The 19,076-nt window shown below is 36.9% G+C and overlaps 1 protein-coding gene across 9 annotated transcripts in view; it reads left to right on the forward strand.

The window, feature by feature from the left end:
• The window catches only part of RALGPS2 (Ral GEF with PH domain and SH3 binding motif 2), a 157,057-nt gene that overhangs the window by 117,460 nt on the left and 20,521 nt on the right, over positions 1 to 19,076 (forward strand). For 6 of the 9 annotated variants that reach the window (XM_064454463.1, XM_064454468.1, XM_064454471.1 and 3 more), the window contains exons 11-16: positions 1,584 to 1,651; positions 2,312 to 2,447; positions 3,273 to 3,424; positions 7,774 to 7,815; positions 13,913 to 13,967; positions 17,574 to 17,651. In XM_064454463.1, the coding sequence (XP_064310533.1) occupies positions 1,584 to 1,651; positions 2,312 to 2,447; positions 3,273 to 3,424; positions 7,774 to 7,815; positions 13,913 to 13,967; positions 17,574 to 17,651 (531 nt within the window). The remainder of the gene's footprint in view (positions 1 to 1,583; positions 1,652 to 2,311; positions 2,448 to 3,272; positions 3,425 to 7,773; positions 7,816 to 13,912; positions 13,968 to 17,573; positions 17,652 to 19,076) is intronic. The other 3 variants (XM_064454465.1, XM_064454464.1, XM_064454466.1) reach the window with 3 other exon arrangements.

Consider the following 19,076-nt stretch of genomic DNA (forward strand, 5'->3'; position numbering starts at 1 on the left):
GGAAAAAAAAAAAAAAACCACCACCCAACCCCCAAACCCAAGTTTATCAGCTGCAGCGTCTGCTTCTTAGTGGCATATTGTTTTAATGAATTCAACGCACCACCTTCCTCCGCCTTTGTTAGATAGGACTCGCTACTATAGTGGGGAGTTTCACTGCTGAAGGAGCTACAGTCTCTTCATCCTGTACAACCCACGCTTTGATAGCAGGGAAATGAATGGAGACAATTGCATGAAATGCAGAAAACGTTTGCTATTCAGAAAGTCTGTTTTTACACCTGTGGGTTTTGTATGTCTCCAAAGTGAATTTTTTATGGAGGAGTGTATTTTGAAGAACTATTCTTACTGTATGTGACTATTACCTTTTATCCCCTAAGATGTCTGCAAAAAGGTTGAAGAGAACAGCCATTGTAACTTGGATACATGGTTTTTTTCTTCCTAAAGGATTTTATTTAAAAAAAATAAATTTTAAAAATGGTAATGAATCATTACTAAACTGTCTGGGGATGGGAGGGAGAGGAGCTGTCAAACTTTGAACTTCTTCTCCCCAAAATGAATAGATGCTTTTCCAACCCTGCTAATTTCAAAGATTCTAGTTCTGCAAACTGTGTGTGGACAAGATATGTTTGGTGTTCCTGGAGTTCTCTGCTCTTGGAGTCTGCCCTCTTTGGGGTGCTGTTGGAAATGGCATTAAAAGTGCCTGTTACAGAAAAAGCTTGAATTATGGATGCAGTCAAATTGATAATGTATTTTCCAAAACGCAAAAGGAAGGTTTTGGCTTTTAGACCAGTGAAGACAAAAGGCTTGGCCCGGCACACTGCTGTACTTTATAGAAAAATTTAAAATATGAAGTGTAGTAAGTATCAATATTTTAACCAAGGTGCGGGGAGCTGTTTTATACTTTTTATTCTTCCCTTTTTTTTTTATGCTAGAGTAGTGGTGTCGTCGCTGGGTTTCATGTATCTGCTAGCAGTCCCTGGGCCATGTAGGTCCTGGCGTACGTGTGGCTATGTTTTCCCTGGAGGGTGGTGCCAACGCAGAGCAATGGCCTCTTCCCCTGCTCTTTCCACAGTGTGACTCTGCCTCACCTTGTTAACAGCTTATGTTGAGCTTTTGCTCGCAGGGGGTGCAGCTAGCAGCTAGCGGCTGTTTGGCTGCTTGTGGCTGGCTGTGCCAGCTGTATCAGGCTCCGTGATGCCGAGGAGGTTGCAGGGCTGTGCTGTAGCCAAGGTTTTGCTCTTGAGTCTAGTCCTTCTTCAGCATGGTATTGCAAACCTGGCCTGGTCTATATGAACCAAAACAATAGACTCATTTATTGCATGATGCCCTAGCACGTAATTTCTTGAATCCTGAGCCCTGTTGCAGTACTAGGGTTTTTCCCGTGTGAAAAAAAAAAATTTAAAAAGTTTGGAAATAATGTGTGCTAAAGATAACTATGCATGGTTTGTATTAATTTTATAGTGTTTCTTGCAATTACAGAAACAGGCAGCTTTCAGTTGTAAATTTTAAAAAATAATTTTTCAAAAACTTACTTTTATGTGGTTCTATTTCCTCCTAAAGTAATTTTTAATGCTTCTTTAATGCAGACTTTCATTAAAGATAGAACCAGGGACCAGCACCCCCCATTCTGCTGCTTCCAGAGAAGATTTAGTAGGTAAATGCTTAATAAATGTGAGAAGACTTGAGGTTGTCAAATGCATTATTTTTGAGTTGCAAATGTCGAAAATATTTGCCTGAGGCTAATAAAAAAGTGTGAAGTATAAACACTGTATATTTGTAATAAAAAGTCTAAAGGTGATCTGTAAAGAAATTCTTTCAAGGAATTGAGTCAGTTTTTTAGGCTCCTGTATGTATTGTGGCACTAACTTGTCAGTGTCATCTGGGGTGAAGAGCTATTAAATATTCATTCTTTGTTGCGTCTAGACAGAAGGGCTTTCATCTAAACTTGTCATGGTATAATATGCTTCCAAAACCGAACATTATTTTTGATCAATGCCAAAAGTGGTAGAAGGCAGGAGTGTTAAAACATAGAATCAGTGGGACCTGTTTAATGCCAATATAGCTTAATGCAGCAACCTTCAGGGCTTACCAAATACTTGTAACTAGATGGTGCTTATTTTTAATCCTATGTAAAAAACCCTAAAGTACAGGGTTTTTTTTTAAATTATCAGTATATCGATGAGTTTTATTACAGGCTATCTCTTACGAATTGGGTTAGGAAGTTTTGTGCAACTCCTCAACAATTTTCTGAGAAGTAACCCTGTGACAGTATTTCTAAAGCTACTCGGGAATAATGTCATTTTTTTGTTCCCAGGCTCTGAAGTTGGAGCATCTCCACAAAGTGGACGGAAAAATGTTGCAGCTGAAGGAGCCTTGCTACCACCAACACCTCCTTCTCCTAGGAACCTGATACAGCATGGACATAGGAAGTGTCACAGTCTGGGATACAAGTCAGCATTTTATTTAACCTGAAAATTCTAAGCTTTGTGATGTATCATCTTTCAATACAAAAGCTTTGCTTTTAAAAAGTAGCATGATTTCTACACAATACTTCACTTAGAGACCAATTTGTGGCAAGAGAGCAAGCTCAGAACTATAATGGTAGCGTCCCAACCCAAGAGAATTAGTTGATAGGAAGACACTGCAGCTGTTATGGTGATAAGAATAGCCAATGAGTTAATCAAAATAGGTTCTTGTGGAATACAAAACTCTCAGTTACAGCAACTCAATGCCAGTGTAATTCTTTCAAATTCAAACTGAAATAATTGCTTTATTGGTATTTTTGTAGGGAGATCTCCTTTGTAGGCTTTCATAAAACTTTGTATAGTAATGGCTTCAGGTTTTTTCTAATAGGTGTACTTCTAATTAATATCTTAATTGTTATATCATCAATTCCCTTGTCATCTTTTAAAAATGCAAGGTTGTAGCTGTTCAGTAATTCATCTCTTGACTTATATTGTGTAAGTTTACCTTTAGTGAGCTAGAATGCAATTCTAAAGTTGAATTGTGTGTTTTAGTAAGACAAAAATATCTTAGGATACTGAATATAATTTTTAAAGTATTCCTGACTTTCTTTTTGCTTCAAGTGCTGTGCAGTTTTAAGACTAGCAATTCCTACACGTGTCATAGTTTGTGCCCAATTGCTTGTGACTTGAGCCAAGATTTAGTTTTGTATTCGGAACACACTGCATGCAATCCTTTAGGATGTTAAAGCAACAACTTTTGAAATGTATCTAAAATAATGTTATAACAGTTTTATCCTTGCTCATTTTTAGTTTCATACACAAAATGAATACAGCTGAATTTAAAAGCGCAACGTTCCCCAACGCAGGACCAAGGCATCTACTGGATGACAGCGTCATGGAACCTCATGTCCCATCCCGAGGGCAGGCAGAAAGTTCCACCCTTTCTAGTGGAATTTCAATAGGTAGGAACTGTAAATGTACCCATGCAGTATGTGGTCTTAAAGATTTTAACATGATTAGTTGGCAGTACTATGCTAAAATACCAATTCTATTTTAGAATAAATTTGAGAAATATAGATGAAGGGTGGTGTAATTTATACAGCATGAACTGACAAATTATAAAGGCGGCAGTTTTTTTAATCCCCTTTATTGATACAGCCTCTGATACTCGTCCTCTTCCGTGAAGGGGGTGGAGGGAAGTGCAGGGCACCATTTTAAAATTAAAATCCAAATTAAAAATGTCTTGTGGCAGGATTTCCATTTAAAATGCATATCAAATTGACACTGAGAACTGTAAATTGCTGACAGTCTTTAAGAGCAAAATTTCTAAATACTCCTGACTTCTGTCAGGAGTAAATAGCAACTTAACTTTCAGATACTTCAAAATGTCAGAGTCTACTTAATTTTGGCAAGTTATTATTCTTCAAATATTTAGGGTATTCTTTTTGAAAACTTCTGCTTCCTGAGTTTCTTATGTGACAGCAGTTGCTCTTTTCCTGTTAAGCAAACATCCTTAAAGTTGAGGGAGGGCAGGGCAAGTGCCTCTCAGATCCACCTGACTGCAGCAAGGGTTGAGAAAAGGAACCTCTATCACAGTACTTTTTCTCAAAATTGTTAGCTTGATATAATTCAACAGTCTTCAGTTTTTATGCTTTTATGGTAATAAAAGATTTTTGTAGGGTTACACATTTCTTTGGGTAACTTAATTTCAAAAAACAATTCTGCTTTTTAGCCTTTGCGGAGAGAAACATGGTCACGTGGTTTCGTATTATGCTGTTTTCAGGAGCTGTCCATGTCTCTTGAGGAGAAGGCCATATACTGAGCAAACATTAAATATATTTTTCATGTGGAAAAAGTCAAATATTTAGAGGCAGTAATTTAGAAAAATTATGTTAGTAAATAGATCTGTGGAACTGGCTTAGACCAAAGTAGTTTGAACCTGTTCATATCAGACAGTTTCCACTATTAAATGTGCATTGCCTGTCCCTGTTTTCTGCAGGTTCTCTCCTGTGGCAAAGTTTGCCATTTCAAAATCATCCAGCCAGAATGGTACTTCTCATCAGCATACAGACAGCTTGCGTTCTCAGGGGTTGTACAGTACAGGAGAACCAAAGTTCTGTCACCTTTGAGATGTAGCTTTACCCTTTTCTCAGTGCAGTTTTTTACTGATGTTTTCTATATAAATATCTAAGAAACTGCTCAGCAGTTGATCCTTTTTTTCCAGGGTAAATTATTTATTTACCACCACTAGAGCCTATTGGGGAAGGTTTGCCAGAGCAGACAACCAGTTTTTTGAGGTACAATTAAGAACCAGTCACCACCTAGACATTTTGGAGAATACAGGGTTTTCATACTTTGTCTCATCTCTGAATTGTTAAACTCTGTTGTCTTGTGTAGCTCAGGCATGACCTTGTCAATGGGAGGCAGTCACCCTTACAAGTTGGAACAAAATTACCACTTTAGAAGACTTTTATAAATAATTTGTAAAATAGCAACCCTATGTATTTTAAGATGAGCATTTGTGGTTAGAGCTTCCCTTCTCCCAATTCTTCTCCACCTCCAGCATCCCCATACTCAGATACTTTAATCACTGTTTTGACAGTCTAGCATAATTGTTATTTTTTGTGCTTTTTGATCATGAAAGTTTCAATGACACAAGATTAGTAGAGGTGCTAGAAATACATATGGAGGAAGAAAGTAAGTGCTGGAGGCTTGCAGTATCTTTTACTGAAGAATTCTTGGAAATGTAAGTTTTCTGGCATTCTGTGCTGCTGCTTCAGCAGGATTTGAGGAAGTTGATTGAAGCTGCTAAATTCCTCCATCATGTTTGAAGTAGCCTGTTTACTCAGTACTTGGAAATAGTACAGTCACTGCAGCAGAGAGGAGGTTTACAGTATTCTACAACACAACTTCAAACGACGGTCAAGAAAACTTCTTCTGAATATGTGTGCTGAAAAGAGTGTTATTCCTTACCTTGCCCATAAATGTGGATTTAAACCTGTTACTGTAGCAACAGGACTACCTTTTTTTAGATCTAAACATATATAGGACTTCTTTTTTGATAAATGATCCCTCTTCAAAACAGAGACAGTGTTTCTGATATGCCAGCACCTTGAATGTGACCTTAAAGACAACTGCAATACTATTTTAAATCACACTCATGTTTTGAGAGGGGTTCAGACCTTCCCAATGCTTTCATATTGGAGGATCTGATATAATCTGCCTCTGCATCAAATATCAAGAAAGCAGCAATATAACAACAGTTACATTTACAGGATGTTTGCATGCAGTACTGTACTGTTACAGTGCTTTAGCTATATCGATAAAGCATGTGAGTTTGTGCAATTTTTTCTGTCAGGCCTCGTGTCTGAGTTGCCTTTGCTGTTAACAGATTACTGTAGTCCACTTATAATTCAGTAAAGCAATTTATAGGCATGTTATGAAGATTCAGCAGATTAGTCTTTGTTTCTTTTTCCACGGGTGAACACACCAACTTCTTCAGATACATCAGGACTCTTCCACTTGGATTTCTTCAGCTACCCCTGTGATAGAAGCTATCAATCTGTGATAGAGATCAGTTAGTGTGTCACTAGGTTTGAGATTCATGGCTGGATGAAATTCTGTTCTGCATATAAGCATGCTAAATCTGAGCAGAAAATCCAGCAGTGCATGTCTCTCTAAACTAAAAGCACACATTCAAGTGATGATGGACAATTTTGATTGTGTTGTGCTGATGCACCGTTCTGAGAATGGTGCATGCCATACTAAAATTTTTGCATCAATGTAATTCATCTTTCAGATATGAAAGGTACACTAAGTGGGTATTTTTCTTTGCACTGAATGATTCCTAAAGCAGCAGCAATGCAGAAAGCGACCCAGGTATGGGATTTCCTGAAAATAGGCATATCTGTAATATGACAGCTGTGGTCAGAGATCTTTATCAGATTATTTTCTTAATTTCAGGGTCTGGAGGCTGATTGTGTACCTTCAACTCACTCTGCAAAAACCTAGAATTAAAAAAAAAAGCCCTGGTTTGCATTAATTTCTCATCCTTGGGTCAAAACAGTTCTTGTTCCTAAAACTATGAGATCATGTTCAGCAGGAGGTCGTATATTATGCTAGAGTAGGGGAGATGTGCATCTGGTTCTAATGCCATTTTACTTCGTAACATGGGTGCTTGTTATCTGAACGAAAGTGAGAAATCTTTTTCCAACAGTGCCAAGGCTCTCCTAATTGGAAGGAATTAAACACTTGACCAGTTATATATACAATATGAGAAGTGAAATATTCTCTTGAATTCAGGAATGTAACAAGAGGAAATGGTCTCTTCTAAGTTTTAGACATTCATAACTTAGCTGCATCTTAGTCATTTGGAGCTCTTGATAATCACATAGAGAATTAAGATCTTAAGGGATATGATTCATCTCATTCCTAGATTGGTGGCTAAAAAGAGGCTATGACTTGTGTCCTTAAAGCCCCACTTTATTTATGTTGACTGCAAAGGGACTTTTGACATAACACGTGAAAACACAGACAGATGAATACTGCTGGAAATGTCTGGTTTATGCTGGCAATCCAGAATATCTGCTTTTAGTAAATTGAGGTAGATGCTTTTACTTTGCAGTGAAAATTCATTGAAAACCCCCACTATTTGCTATCAGTAAGCCTTAAAGCTACAAGATAGTTTTGTTCTGTGATCCCTCTGTTTTGATGAGGTCACTGTATACACTCTTTCAAAAGAGTGAGCTTGCCCTTCTGAGGTCTAAGCATTGCTCTTGGCTGGGTTGAAGGAACCATCTGCATACTCTTGCCAGATGTTCTCCTGCATGTATTTGCCTGCTGTCACCTCCTCACCTAAAAGCAGGATTAAATTAGGATGCTTTTACTAGATCATGGCTCCACTCAGAAATAGCATGAAACTTCCTTTTATTCATAAGAATTTCTTTAAGAATACATGATTTTCTGATATTTCCTGATTTTCTTGTACTTTTTAAGGACTTGTTCCTTGCTTAAGTGTACTCTCAAGTATTTTTGTAGCGATGTTCAGCTCACTTCATAAATGTTCTCAGGAGTTTTAGATTTCCACCATTTCTTATGATTTGGCTCAGCTGCTTTACTGAATTTCTCTTCTGAAGCTGAATTTGTTTACGATGGCTAGTTGTCCAAACAATTATGTAGAGGTAAAGGAACAGGGTAAAATACACCCCTCTCTTCATATATTGCTTCTGTGTGGCTTTTCTTCTCTTACAGCACCTAATGTATGGGATGCAAGGTAATTTTGCTTAGGAGGCCTTTATTTTCTTTTTTTAAGGGTGCAGTCCCACCTGTATACCACTGAAGAATAGATGTCAAGGTATGAACGCAGAAATACTTGGCTGAAATTGAGAATGTAATTTTAGGTATTTAAAAATTCAAAGAAAACACATTTATGGATTGTGTTTGTAGCAGTGTTGGATGCAAAGTCAGTTCTAACTTTGAAGTGTTTTCTTTGTCAAACTATTTCTTTTTTTCAACTTATTTTTCCTAATCTACAATGATATGGGTAAAAGCTTTGGAAAAACTAAGGCTCTTAAACATTTGCTTTCATTTGTCTGTTCTAATCACTTGAGGATAACTTGAGCCTTTATTCTAATGCAATCAGAGAAATTAATGCTGCAGAGTCAAAGAAAGGTATTTCAAATCAGTGTGAATTAATGTGAGAAAGTGCATTTGTAAGAACAGTACATTTTCAAACCTAAACTGGCATAAAATGCATACAAGAATATTAATAGAGGAATTCATTGAAATGTTAAGTCACCATCTTGAAGTACTTGAATTCTACAAGGGATTATATTTCTCTTTAAATAAATGAAGTATAGGTGTAGGTATACAGTGTATGTATTTACTTCCAGGTTTTTGGCAGCCTATACAGTAGGGAAGAACTCTACACAGCCAATGTTTGTTTGATTCCTTACCCTGTAGTATATTGTTCAGGTGTTTAAGACTCTGAGTCATCAGCCACCTGCATCAGAAGATCAAAGTTCGGGTAAGGTTTCAGGCAGAAGGAATATGGTTTGTTTGTTTTCAGTATTTCATTTAAATGAGTGTATAGATGCCTGTCTCTTGCCCTAAATGTCTATACCCAGTTTTGCTATTGTAAACTACTACTTTATTAGTTATAGGGTTAATATAAAGGCTGTATAATACTTTAAGTTAAAAATGCATATGTAGGTGTCTGGATTTGAGAGAAGGGATATACAGGAGTTCTATGGCACCCCATTTCTTCCCCTATCCTTATTAGTGTTGTTTGGTCCAAGGCATGCGCTCTGTGTTTTGCAATTAATGCAGTTGTACAAACCCCCTCTTTATGTCCCATCTTTATCCATTTGGTTATTTGCTTTTGTTAGTTTTTCATTATGAAACCCGTTATCAGTGATGGTATTAACAGTTTGTGTCAATTTTCTGGCATCACATTGCTTGAGTCATTTGCCAGTCTTCACAACATTCTTACTTGGCTAACTAGCAAGCTGAAGTTGAGCTATTTAAACTTTACTGTACAATAGTTAAATGCTAATAAATGAGTTAAATATATATGAGGATTTTCAGTATGGTCCTAGACTGAACAAGGCAGACCATAACTTTTAGGGCATGGAGTCCATCTCCGTCATGTTAGCTGGGCTGTGTTGTGCTACAGCAATTGATGTTCAGGCCTCTTGACCAATTTTTTGTGTTTCAGCGTTCGAATTTCAAGCTCTATTAGGTCAGTCACCAGCTATAGTGACTAGAGCTCTGGAAACACTGCGTAACTGGAGCCAAGAGAGTGTCAGTTACAGATTTGAGAAGGGGAAAGAATTTTTGGTCTGAATACTTTTTAAACTCTTTGGGGTTGGTTTGTTTATATTAACACCTGTATAACTTTGGGGACTAACTTCTGGATAAAGGAAGCCTGTGTTAAATGTTCAATATCCTCAGACTTTCAGCAATGAGTGGATGCCGTGACCAGGGGGTAATGGGTATGCAATGGTATAGGCATTCCCTACCACATAACTGGGAACCTAGCCTGGCACTGTTTGTGTGGCCATAGGGTAGACATATGTATATGCACATCTACAAATGCAAACAGAAAATTCATGTCTGTATTCAGCTGCAGTACTAGAGCTCTGTGTAAACAGTCCTGAAACTTCTCAGATAATCATGAACACAGTTCGCAAAAAAAAAAATTAAAATTGCCAATTGCTGTTATTCCTAAGATAGGAAAAAGCCTTCATGTTAAGTAGTAAAGATAAACATTACTCTGATTTTTTCTAATCCTGTACAAGAAAATTTAAATTTTATTAGCGGTAAAGAAAACTAGGAAGATAGTGGTTTGTGTCATAAAGCCAAAACTTGTGTAGATCATTACTTAATAGAAAGGACTTACACCACCTATGATTTGTTATTAAGCTTAACCTGAAGACCTGTTTGAGGTCGTTGGAAAAACTCAAATATTGAGTACATACTTGAGAAGAATTTAAGAAGGTGATATTTTTAATGTACTGAATGAATGAAATATTTCCAGTTGAGGTGGCAGTCAAATAGCATACTTAATGTTGAAACAGAATTTGGCTAGACATCTAACTTAAGTTAAACAGTTCCTTTCACCTTTCTTTTGTTTTGGAGGAAGGGGTGTAATGTATATTCTTCTGCTTTTCAGAAAAGGTGGTTTTGTTAGTATCAGAACTTTTGTTGTGCAAAAAATCTCCTAGATTTTTTTAGAAACTAAAAATATCCTGTTAGAGATGATCTATATAGATGTTAGAGAACTAGTCAAAGGCTAAAATTCAACCTTTTCCAGGTTTCTATTACAATTTTTTAAAACCTGTGTAGGCATCAATATAAATGTTAAATCAATAGCTGTGATGTTTGGCTCACTTTTTCCAAAATAACATCGCTTTTAAAAGTGTAATTGGAAATTTCTGTATTAAACTTTTTTAATGAAACTTTTTGTTTATGAATCCCCCAAATTCATTTAATTTTTGTAACTCTACCAATACTGTAACAGGGATTATCTCTTTCTGAAAGATGACTTTTTGGCTCTTTTGCTCTAGATTATTTTGCATTTCTAAAAAGAAGCACTAGCTTTTAAAATCTTTCTGTAGAGTACTTAGTACAATGTTTTAAATATAACTTCCTTAGCAAAGCTAATATAGCTGTCATCAAAATATAATTTCAGGTAAAATTTTAATGTATTGGCCTACTTTAAATATTAAATTACTTAATAATACAGTATTGTTAGGGATTCTAATTATGTGGGTTTCTATCGCGTAGGCCTCAATCAAGTGGAGCTCTAGTCATATTAACGTTGCACTTCTTGTTACAATAAAGCTAAATCTATGCAGTAATAAGGAAATAAATAAGATTCTGAGTGTCCCTAATAACTTCAGTGTTGGCTGGGTGACTATGGTAAAGAAGAATTACCGCACCATTTTGCAGGACAGACTGCCCCATGTAGCGTTAAGGAAAATTCCAGTTATGTGCAAGGAAAACTTTTGTCACTTGCAAGTTGTGAAACACAGTAACAGGATGCTCAGAGACTGTAGGCTCTGCCTCCTTGAAGAACATGACTAGATGAGGCCCTCAGCAATCTGGTCACCAAGTTATGTTTGTTTTGACTAGAATGTTGGACCAGATGACCTCCGAAGATCCCTTTGAGTCAGAATTATTACAAAATGCATCAGTAGGCCAACTTATAGAAACAAATAGGAGAACTCTGGACGGGTCTGGATCAGGCCTTCTTAGAAACAGTCTGGGAACTGACATACTGGACAATTAAATTTGCTTAGTATAATGCATTCTGTGCCTTAGTTTGATGTGAGTGCACCTGGTGGTAGCATCAGTTATTCACTTCCTATTCATACCATTCTCTCATTTGTGCTCCGTGGTGATAGATGGCTCAAGAAACTCTGTCTTGTCTTCACAGCAGCCCAGGATACTGGATTCCCTTTCCTGAGAAATCATTATACTTGAAACCTACCTTTCTAACTGTCATTTCACCTGCTAAAAGGATTACAGTACTTTAAGATCTTGCTGTAAGATAAGATATTCTACTGTAAACAGTCTTCCTCAAAGACAGTCAGCTGGGACATCTTACCCAAAATACCTGCTTAAAGTTGTCTCTGAATTCTGACATCTGATTCTGTCTCTTCATCCCCAAACCATGTTACTTGTTCATTCTAAGTGACTTTGTTTATTGCCTTACAGAGAGTGCAGCTGTGTTTTTATTTGGATGAAATAAATCATTGAGCTTTTCACTGTAGTGTGGATGTAGAAATTGCTAAAAATATTGACATTTGTTTCTTCCAACGATAAGCTTTGTTTTGGGATTTTGCAAACTGCTACCATAACAGCAGGCTCCATCTGGCCAGGTTGCTCCGACTGGTGACTCCAGTTTTGCCTGGGATACTTCATGATCTGTCTGGTGGTATCCTATATAAAAGTGTTTAGGACAATGTGGTGTTCAGCCCACAGATTCTCTTACTTTTCCATGGTGCAGGTCAGATGTAAACTGTGCTGAACAGAACTTCTGATTATTTTTGTAGTCACTTTTTACTCGCCTGCATTGTGGCACCAGAATGACTGCTGATAGATTAAATTGGTGCAGACAGCCACTTGAAGGAAGAACACTTACTCAACTGTAGTAACTGGTTCTTTGATATGTTGTCCTCACAGCTACAGACAAAGCATAAGTCACAGAAGTATAAGTAACTGTACTTTCTTTTATGGACAAGCTGCCTGCTGATATAACCTTTTAAGCAGATGAATGGTTAAGAATCAATGATCTGAGAATATTAGGTACTAAAATCTTAGACACTTCTAGAAAATAATGAGTCACCTGTTGCGTATTGTGCTCCCCTTCTTGCAGACTTTTATGCCTAGCTTAGGAGCCAGTAGCTCCACCAGAACATAGCTTTTATGTCTCTCAGCTTCTTCCACTATACAAGTCCCTTTTACTGTAATGTTAGTGTGAACCAGTTTAGGACCTTCCTTTAGGAAAAGTGCAGGATAAGCTGAGATTAAATCATCCAGTATTGGTTAGAGATCATGTTAATATGAGGATGTTGAGCTAATGTTCAGAAAAGTAGCATCTAAATTGAACTGGCTGGCGGATAAAGGCATGTATTTTCTCTTGGATTTTAAACAGAGCGCGCTTCAGTCTGTGCTGAGATTTTCGTGGCTCTTGGCTGGAATTCCCCCTGCTGCGTGTGAATTTTTATTGCCTCCATCTTTATTCTGTGCTCACTCAGTGGATATCTAGACTTACTGTTGTACAGATTAGCTTTATTCTTCAGGGCACCACTGTTCCCTGCTGACTTTCTATATAAAATTACAGGGAACTTGTTCCCATTTTCAGCCTCTGTTTCTCTGTAGGAACCTTTAAGTAAGGTGCATTGATTCAGATTTAGTTGGTTCATTTTGTTTTTTTAAGTTTGCCTGAAAATCAATTCTTCCTTTTATATAGGGGTATTTAGGAGGCAGGGCAAACAAGCTGTCAAGCTAGTGTGCCAAAAGGTGGGCTATAAGCAGTGAATTAGGCTGAAACTGGGGAGTTAAGGATTTGGCTCCAAACCCCCCCATGTCGGCTTGAAGTGGAGGACAAGGGTGGTAGCTGGTTTGGTCTGAAAGGTGAAGACCTAGCAAGACAACAGCTTGAACAGTGTTTATAGTGAAGTTATTGAGTTCTGTTAACAGTATTTCTATACTGATATGTATTTACTGATTTTTAACAGCATTACTGATAACACTACCTCATGTCTGTATTTAAATACTGACTTTCAGGCTGGTGGGATTTACTATAATTGTAAGATTAGTACGGTGTTTATGGGCCTGCCATGAGTGGATGCATCAGATATTTGGATTTTGTGTTTTTCCTCTACTTCCAGTATTTAAAATAAAATACTGTCAGTAATATTGGATTATTTTGTGAAGCACAGAAGGGAAAAGTACTGTTGTGATCTGATATATTAAGTGGGAGATAGCTTTAAAAAGTTGGTTAAGACTTTTCAAATCAGCAAAGCCTTCTAATGTATTAGAGATTCAGCAATGAGTTGGGACTACTGCAACTCTGTGTCATGACTACGTATGATTTCATAAGGAATTATTTAACTAAGTGACCTTTATTTTTAAATGCTTGTTGTGTTAATCAGACAAATCTGCTTTTAGGGTGTTATTCAAATTTTGAAAATGCCTTTCCCATTTATTAATATTTCTTTTCTTCAACTTCTTAATGTGCACCTAGACCCTGTCCCTTCAGATCTCTACCTCGGTTTATGTGAAGTTCCTGAAGCAAATCACAAAGTATTTTCATTGTAGCATTTTAGTGAAATATTTTTCATACATTTAATCTTAAATATGCTGAGGAGAAACAGGCATAATTGAAATAGATGGTTTGTAGGTGATTAAATAAAGTATCAATCATTCTTATCTTTTTCAAGGTAGCAGTGATGGCTCTGAACTCAGCGAAGAGACTTCCTGGCCAGCATTTGAAAGGTAAGAAAAACCACCTCTCAAAACCTGTATTTCTCTGTTCAGACACTGCTACTTAAAATCTCTCACTCAGTCCTGGAAGTGATGCTTTATTTTAGTGATCTAGAGATCTTCCACGTGTCTAAGTTCGTTTGATCTGTTAAAGCAGCAGAGAAGTACCCTCTGCTCACTAGTAGTTAACAGGGCTTTTGTCTAATTAGGTGCTTACTCATTGCACATATTCTTCTAAATAGATCAACCAGAGTACCATTAAACCCCAAATGATTTTTCTGGTTTCATATATTTGTATATCCTGTGTATGCTATTCATGTGACCTATCTATTTTTCATTTGCACTTTCCCTGAGATATTTCATCCATTCTTGGTCCCTTTTTTCTTGTCATTGACATTGTCACCTGTTCTGTCTCATCTGCTCTTCACTTCTTTGTTGTTTGCCCCTGTGTTATGTGGGAAAACACAAAAATGCCCCTTGCTAGTGTCTGATTTTGTGGTCCAGAATTAACATCTTGCTCCTTACTCAGTACCCACAAATACTCAGGTGACATTGACCACTTCAGCCCTTTCCCATGTTGTATTTGAGAATGTAGAAAAACACCAATGGCTGTAGTTTTATATAGTAAAAGGTAGAAATTTCATCTTCCCACAGCTAAGATGCACAATACAGTGCATAGTTTGCTTCTATAACTCAATTTCAGGTAATATGTCAGCTTCAGAGTTGCCATGGATGAAATTTTCTGCCATGCTTTCAAGTCACATTTTGTAGAAATTTTGTCAAAGAACTTTCTCTTTATAGTTCGGAACTCTTACTACAAATCTTATATTCTGCTTGAATTCATTGAAATAGTTGTTCTGTGTTACTTTTTGGAAGAAATCTTAAAAAATCGCTCCAAAGTTGAGCTCCTTGATATTTCATGCTATAAATATGATGGCATACATAAGGAAATGCCCTCATGATTCCATTAGGTGAGCAATAAGAACATGCCACATGAGCATAGAAGGAAAATCAGGTCAGAAGGAAACTCGTTAACTTGTATGTGCTGTGTGATACAACCTGCAAGATTCAAAAGGTTTTCTTGCTTTTCTTTCCCTGGTGCCTTATGGAATTAATCAAGTTGAGGTTATTTCTCAAAGCTAAAAAGTTATTTGGAAAAGCCTTAGACAAAATATGGTGAAGTGAGTGGTTTTACCCTGAGTAGCATAAGAAACCTAAAAATTTTAGTAAGGTTCAGGCATAAGCTTACGGTAACAGTCTCCAGAATTGTTGCATGGACTTCTGAGACATAGCAGAGGTTTTTCATCCCTGTCCTAATGAGAACTGACTGGCCCAGACTCAGACTCCCCCCACTTGAAAGGTTTGTTCCATGTCAATTACGTCTGAAGATTGCTCTTCCTCCTCCAAATTCCACTTGCCTTCAGTACTTTCTTCTCTCCTGAGAGCTCCTTGAGAACTCTGTCCGAAGTTGCGTGTTTTCCAGGGTGAGTTCTCTTGCCTGCTACCAGGGAGAGGGATTTGGTTTCTTACAGACATTGAAAACGTCATGGGTGAAATACCTAGAGATACGCAGCAACCTTGTGTCTGTTCCTCGGTTTATAAGATGACGAAGCTCATTTTCTAATTTAATAGGTAATACACTGGCATGCAAATGTCAAAATTTAAGATAACTGGACAGGGTGTCTCTCTAGTTCTGATCTGTACAGTAAATTTCCATTCGTATGAGAGTGAGAAGCATTAGTTGTCTGGAATTAACAGCTCCTGGCAACATTGAGGTACGTCTAGTGTTATTAATGACTACTTCCTATGCAGTGTGAGTGAGAATACAACATTTCCTAGTGATTTCGGAACAGGATCTTTGGGTAGGAGGGCTTAAATCTGCATCGTAAGCCTAACAGGAAGAAGTAAGATACTGCACGCACAGATTCCTCAGGTAACAGAAGGAATTGTAATATATTCTTGATTTTCCTGTCCCTCCTATTGTTTGTAACTGGGAAACGCAGAAGCGATAAGAACTGGAGTTACTGATTGTTTTTAAGTGAGACAGAAACTTAGTCTGAAACTTGAGAAAGAGCACTGCAGTGTCCCTTTAGGCTAATCAAAATTACTTGAAGGACTTTATTCCAAGCCCAGACAGTTACATGTTAAGGGCAGTATACTAAGTGGCAGATCAGTCTCATTGGTTGTCATCCTGAGTGTCTCTGAATAGATTTCCCTGAAATTACTTGAATCCATGAGTGATAGCATCCTTATGCAAAAAAATAAGCTTAAAGGTAAGAAGAAAATGTATTTCATTTGCATGCAAAATATATGTACACACAAATATACAGCTCATATGACAGGCTTCTGTCCATATTAATTGTTTTATTTGTCTATATTTTGAATGTATTTTTTAAATAGTCATAAATTTAAATATATCTTATTTTGAAAAACAAATGGCAAATTCTGGGATAGATTAGTGGATGTTAATTCATTAGTATCTTTTTGATAATTCTTCTTGCAGCAAAGGCAATAGTTTGAGCTGGTTTTAAAAAAAAAAAAAAAATTAAGAACCAAATAGCCCCCCCCCCCCCTTTTTGTTTAATGCTGTTGACCTTTACTGATCTTTTTCAAGCCTGTTTTGTTTGCCTGCTGTGTGCCATTCTGAGTTCAGACAGAAACATGACAAAGCTACTTGTTTAGGTTTCCCATTCTGAGAAATACTACCCTGTCCATATCTAAGCAGCTTTCCAGCTTATGCAAAGCCCCTCTCACAGGTGACAGATTATTAGATTTATACTAGGTAGGAGATTTTGCCTGTAAAATTTTCATAGGCTTGTATTAACTGCCTGCTTCTACAGAATTAGAGCTGATTTTCAATCTTTCAGCGTAATAAAACAAGAAAAATTGATTAAAAAATAGTAGGTGAGGACAAAGTGCCTATACTTCTGTTGACTTAAATGGAATTCAGTCAATTTAGGGATCTGATCCAGAAAAATAAGGTTCAGTGAAGCAAAGCAATATTCAAAAGGCAGGTCTAGAACACAAGTCCTGGCTAGAGATAACAGTATAGATTAGATTAAGGACTTTAAAATGTGAAGCTTATAGGTAAAGTTTAAAGCTTGTATGAACTGGAGAATTGAGATATTGCTTCGCTTATTTCAATGTAACTTAATACAACAGTATTTTAAACAGTGTCAGGCATATTTTGATAGTATTTTTGATTCCTTTCAGCCCAACAGCTTGTGTGTGTGCATACTCATAGAAGCTGAAACCATTTTTTACTGTAACATCTGCAGTCAGAATTTAAGACAAGTTTTATTAATATGGTTCCTTTACAGTGATTTAATCTCGAAGAACTAAATGCGGACTTTGCTTTCAAAATGTATTATTCTTTGGTGTCAATAAAACACTTAAGTATTACAAGTTCTGACAAAGGGAACATCTTATGAAATAAAAATCCGTGGTGTCTACCCCTGCATGCATTTTTCTAAATAAAATTATCCTCTGTTTCCTATGTGGAAGAAGTGGCTCTGTGATATGCACACAAAAAAAAAAAACTATGCTGTTTTAGCAGTCATGCTGTTTGTGTGAATAAAAGTATATGTAATACATACAATTTATAATGGAATCCAACAGGAACAGGTTGTACCATTCTCTCGGTCCGGGGACAAGAGTGTCACGAAATGGCTATCGAGGCCGCATGAAGGCCAGCAGGTACAATCCCCACTGCACACAGAGGTGTCAAACTTTCCCTCTGGTGTTGGTGATTTGGTTTGGTTTAATAATTAAGTGGGTGTTTTCTGATGTTATCTTTCTAACTTATGTGTCAAAATAAAGGTAGAGACCTTTTTCTTCAGACTTAAAGCTTTCCTCTTCTATGACATAATCTGTATCACTATAAGGGTTCTTGTTCATTCTGGTCTGCAAATCCAAATTCTGAATCATTGGATCTTTACATCAAAGCTAAAAGATGTTTTACCAGAGGTAGCTGTCTAACTGCCTGCCACTGTGTAGCAGTGTTGGTAGTTCTCACCTGGACAACAAAGCTGCTTCTTGTGCTAATGGATGACATTTAAGATGTTTTCTTTGCTGGCAGTTGTGTATTAAATTTCTTTTCCCCTATTCCCTGAAATCAGGGATATGGCTGAAATGAGTAACACATTAAAATTGGCCCCAATTTATTATATATGGTATTATTTGCAAGCTGACAGAGTAATATAACTGATTATTCTGCTTAATTAAAAATAAAAATTCTGCCTCCAGCTGTGTGGCACTGCAGTTGGGAAAGAGATGGCTGTTAACTATGAAACTTATCATGTTAAGCAAGCATTTTCTCACTGAATTAAACTCATGTTCATATCTATCAATGTCCAAAATTGTCTCCATACCATCATCTTCAGTAGGTGCTGCAATGAAAATGTTGGCTAGATTTCCAGTTTACTTTGAATGTTCATGAATGTTAGGATGAATGAAACAGCAAATCCTGGCTTACTTCAAAACAAGTTTCATGTGCTATTCAATTTCTTGGCTTTTCTAGAAAGCTGCTGTGTTCAGCAATTTAGTTATATGCTCCGATTGACCCTTACTGAAATTATTCCTGTTGTAATCTTTTTCTGATTGAAAATTTTTTGTAAGCCAGTCAGCTTCATAATTTTAATAAAGCTAAGTCTTCTTTTTACAGTGCTGCAGCTGGCATTTGTTTTGGCCCATTGCTCTTAGATTCTACGTAGATTAGATGATTAGTAGAGCACCAGATGCATTAAAACACCTTAAAGCTATGGTTCGGGTTTCTACTCTTTATTACTGCTCCTGCCCACTCTTTTTGCTTTCAGATATTTTAAAGATTGTGCATGTTTGAGCTATGCTTCAGTTTTGATGTGCTAATGATTCCAGTGTTTCTAACAAAAAATACAATCTTTCTTGCAACGGCTGAAGGAGAGGTTTTAACACAGACAGCAAATATATGAATGTACTTCAAATGTTTGCTTTTCGAAATTAATTGTTCTTGTATTTCAGTTGTCTTGAGTTTTAAATTTTTTTAATTAAGGATTACCTGCTTGGCTAATTAATTTTTCTGATAACTTTTGCTTGAGTGTAAATTCCACAACAGCAATTCCTTGTAACAGCCTAAGTATTTTT

This window comes from Phalacrocorax carbo, chromosome 6 (genome assembly GCF_963921805.1).
Source record: "Phalacrocorax carbo chromosome 6, bPhaCar2.1, whole genome shotgun sequence".
NCBI classification, from domain to species: domain Eukaryota; kingdom Metazoa; phylum Chordata; class Aves; order Suliformes; family Phalacrocoracidae; genus Phalacrocorax; species Phalacrocorax carbo.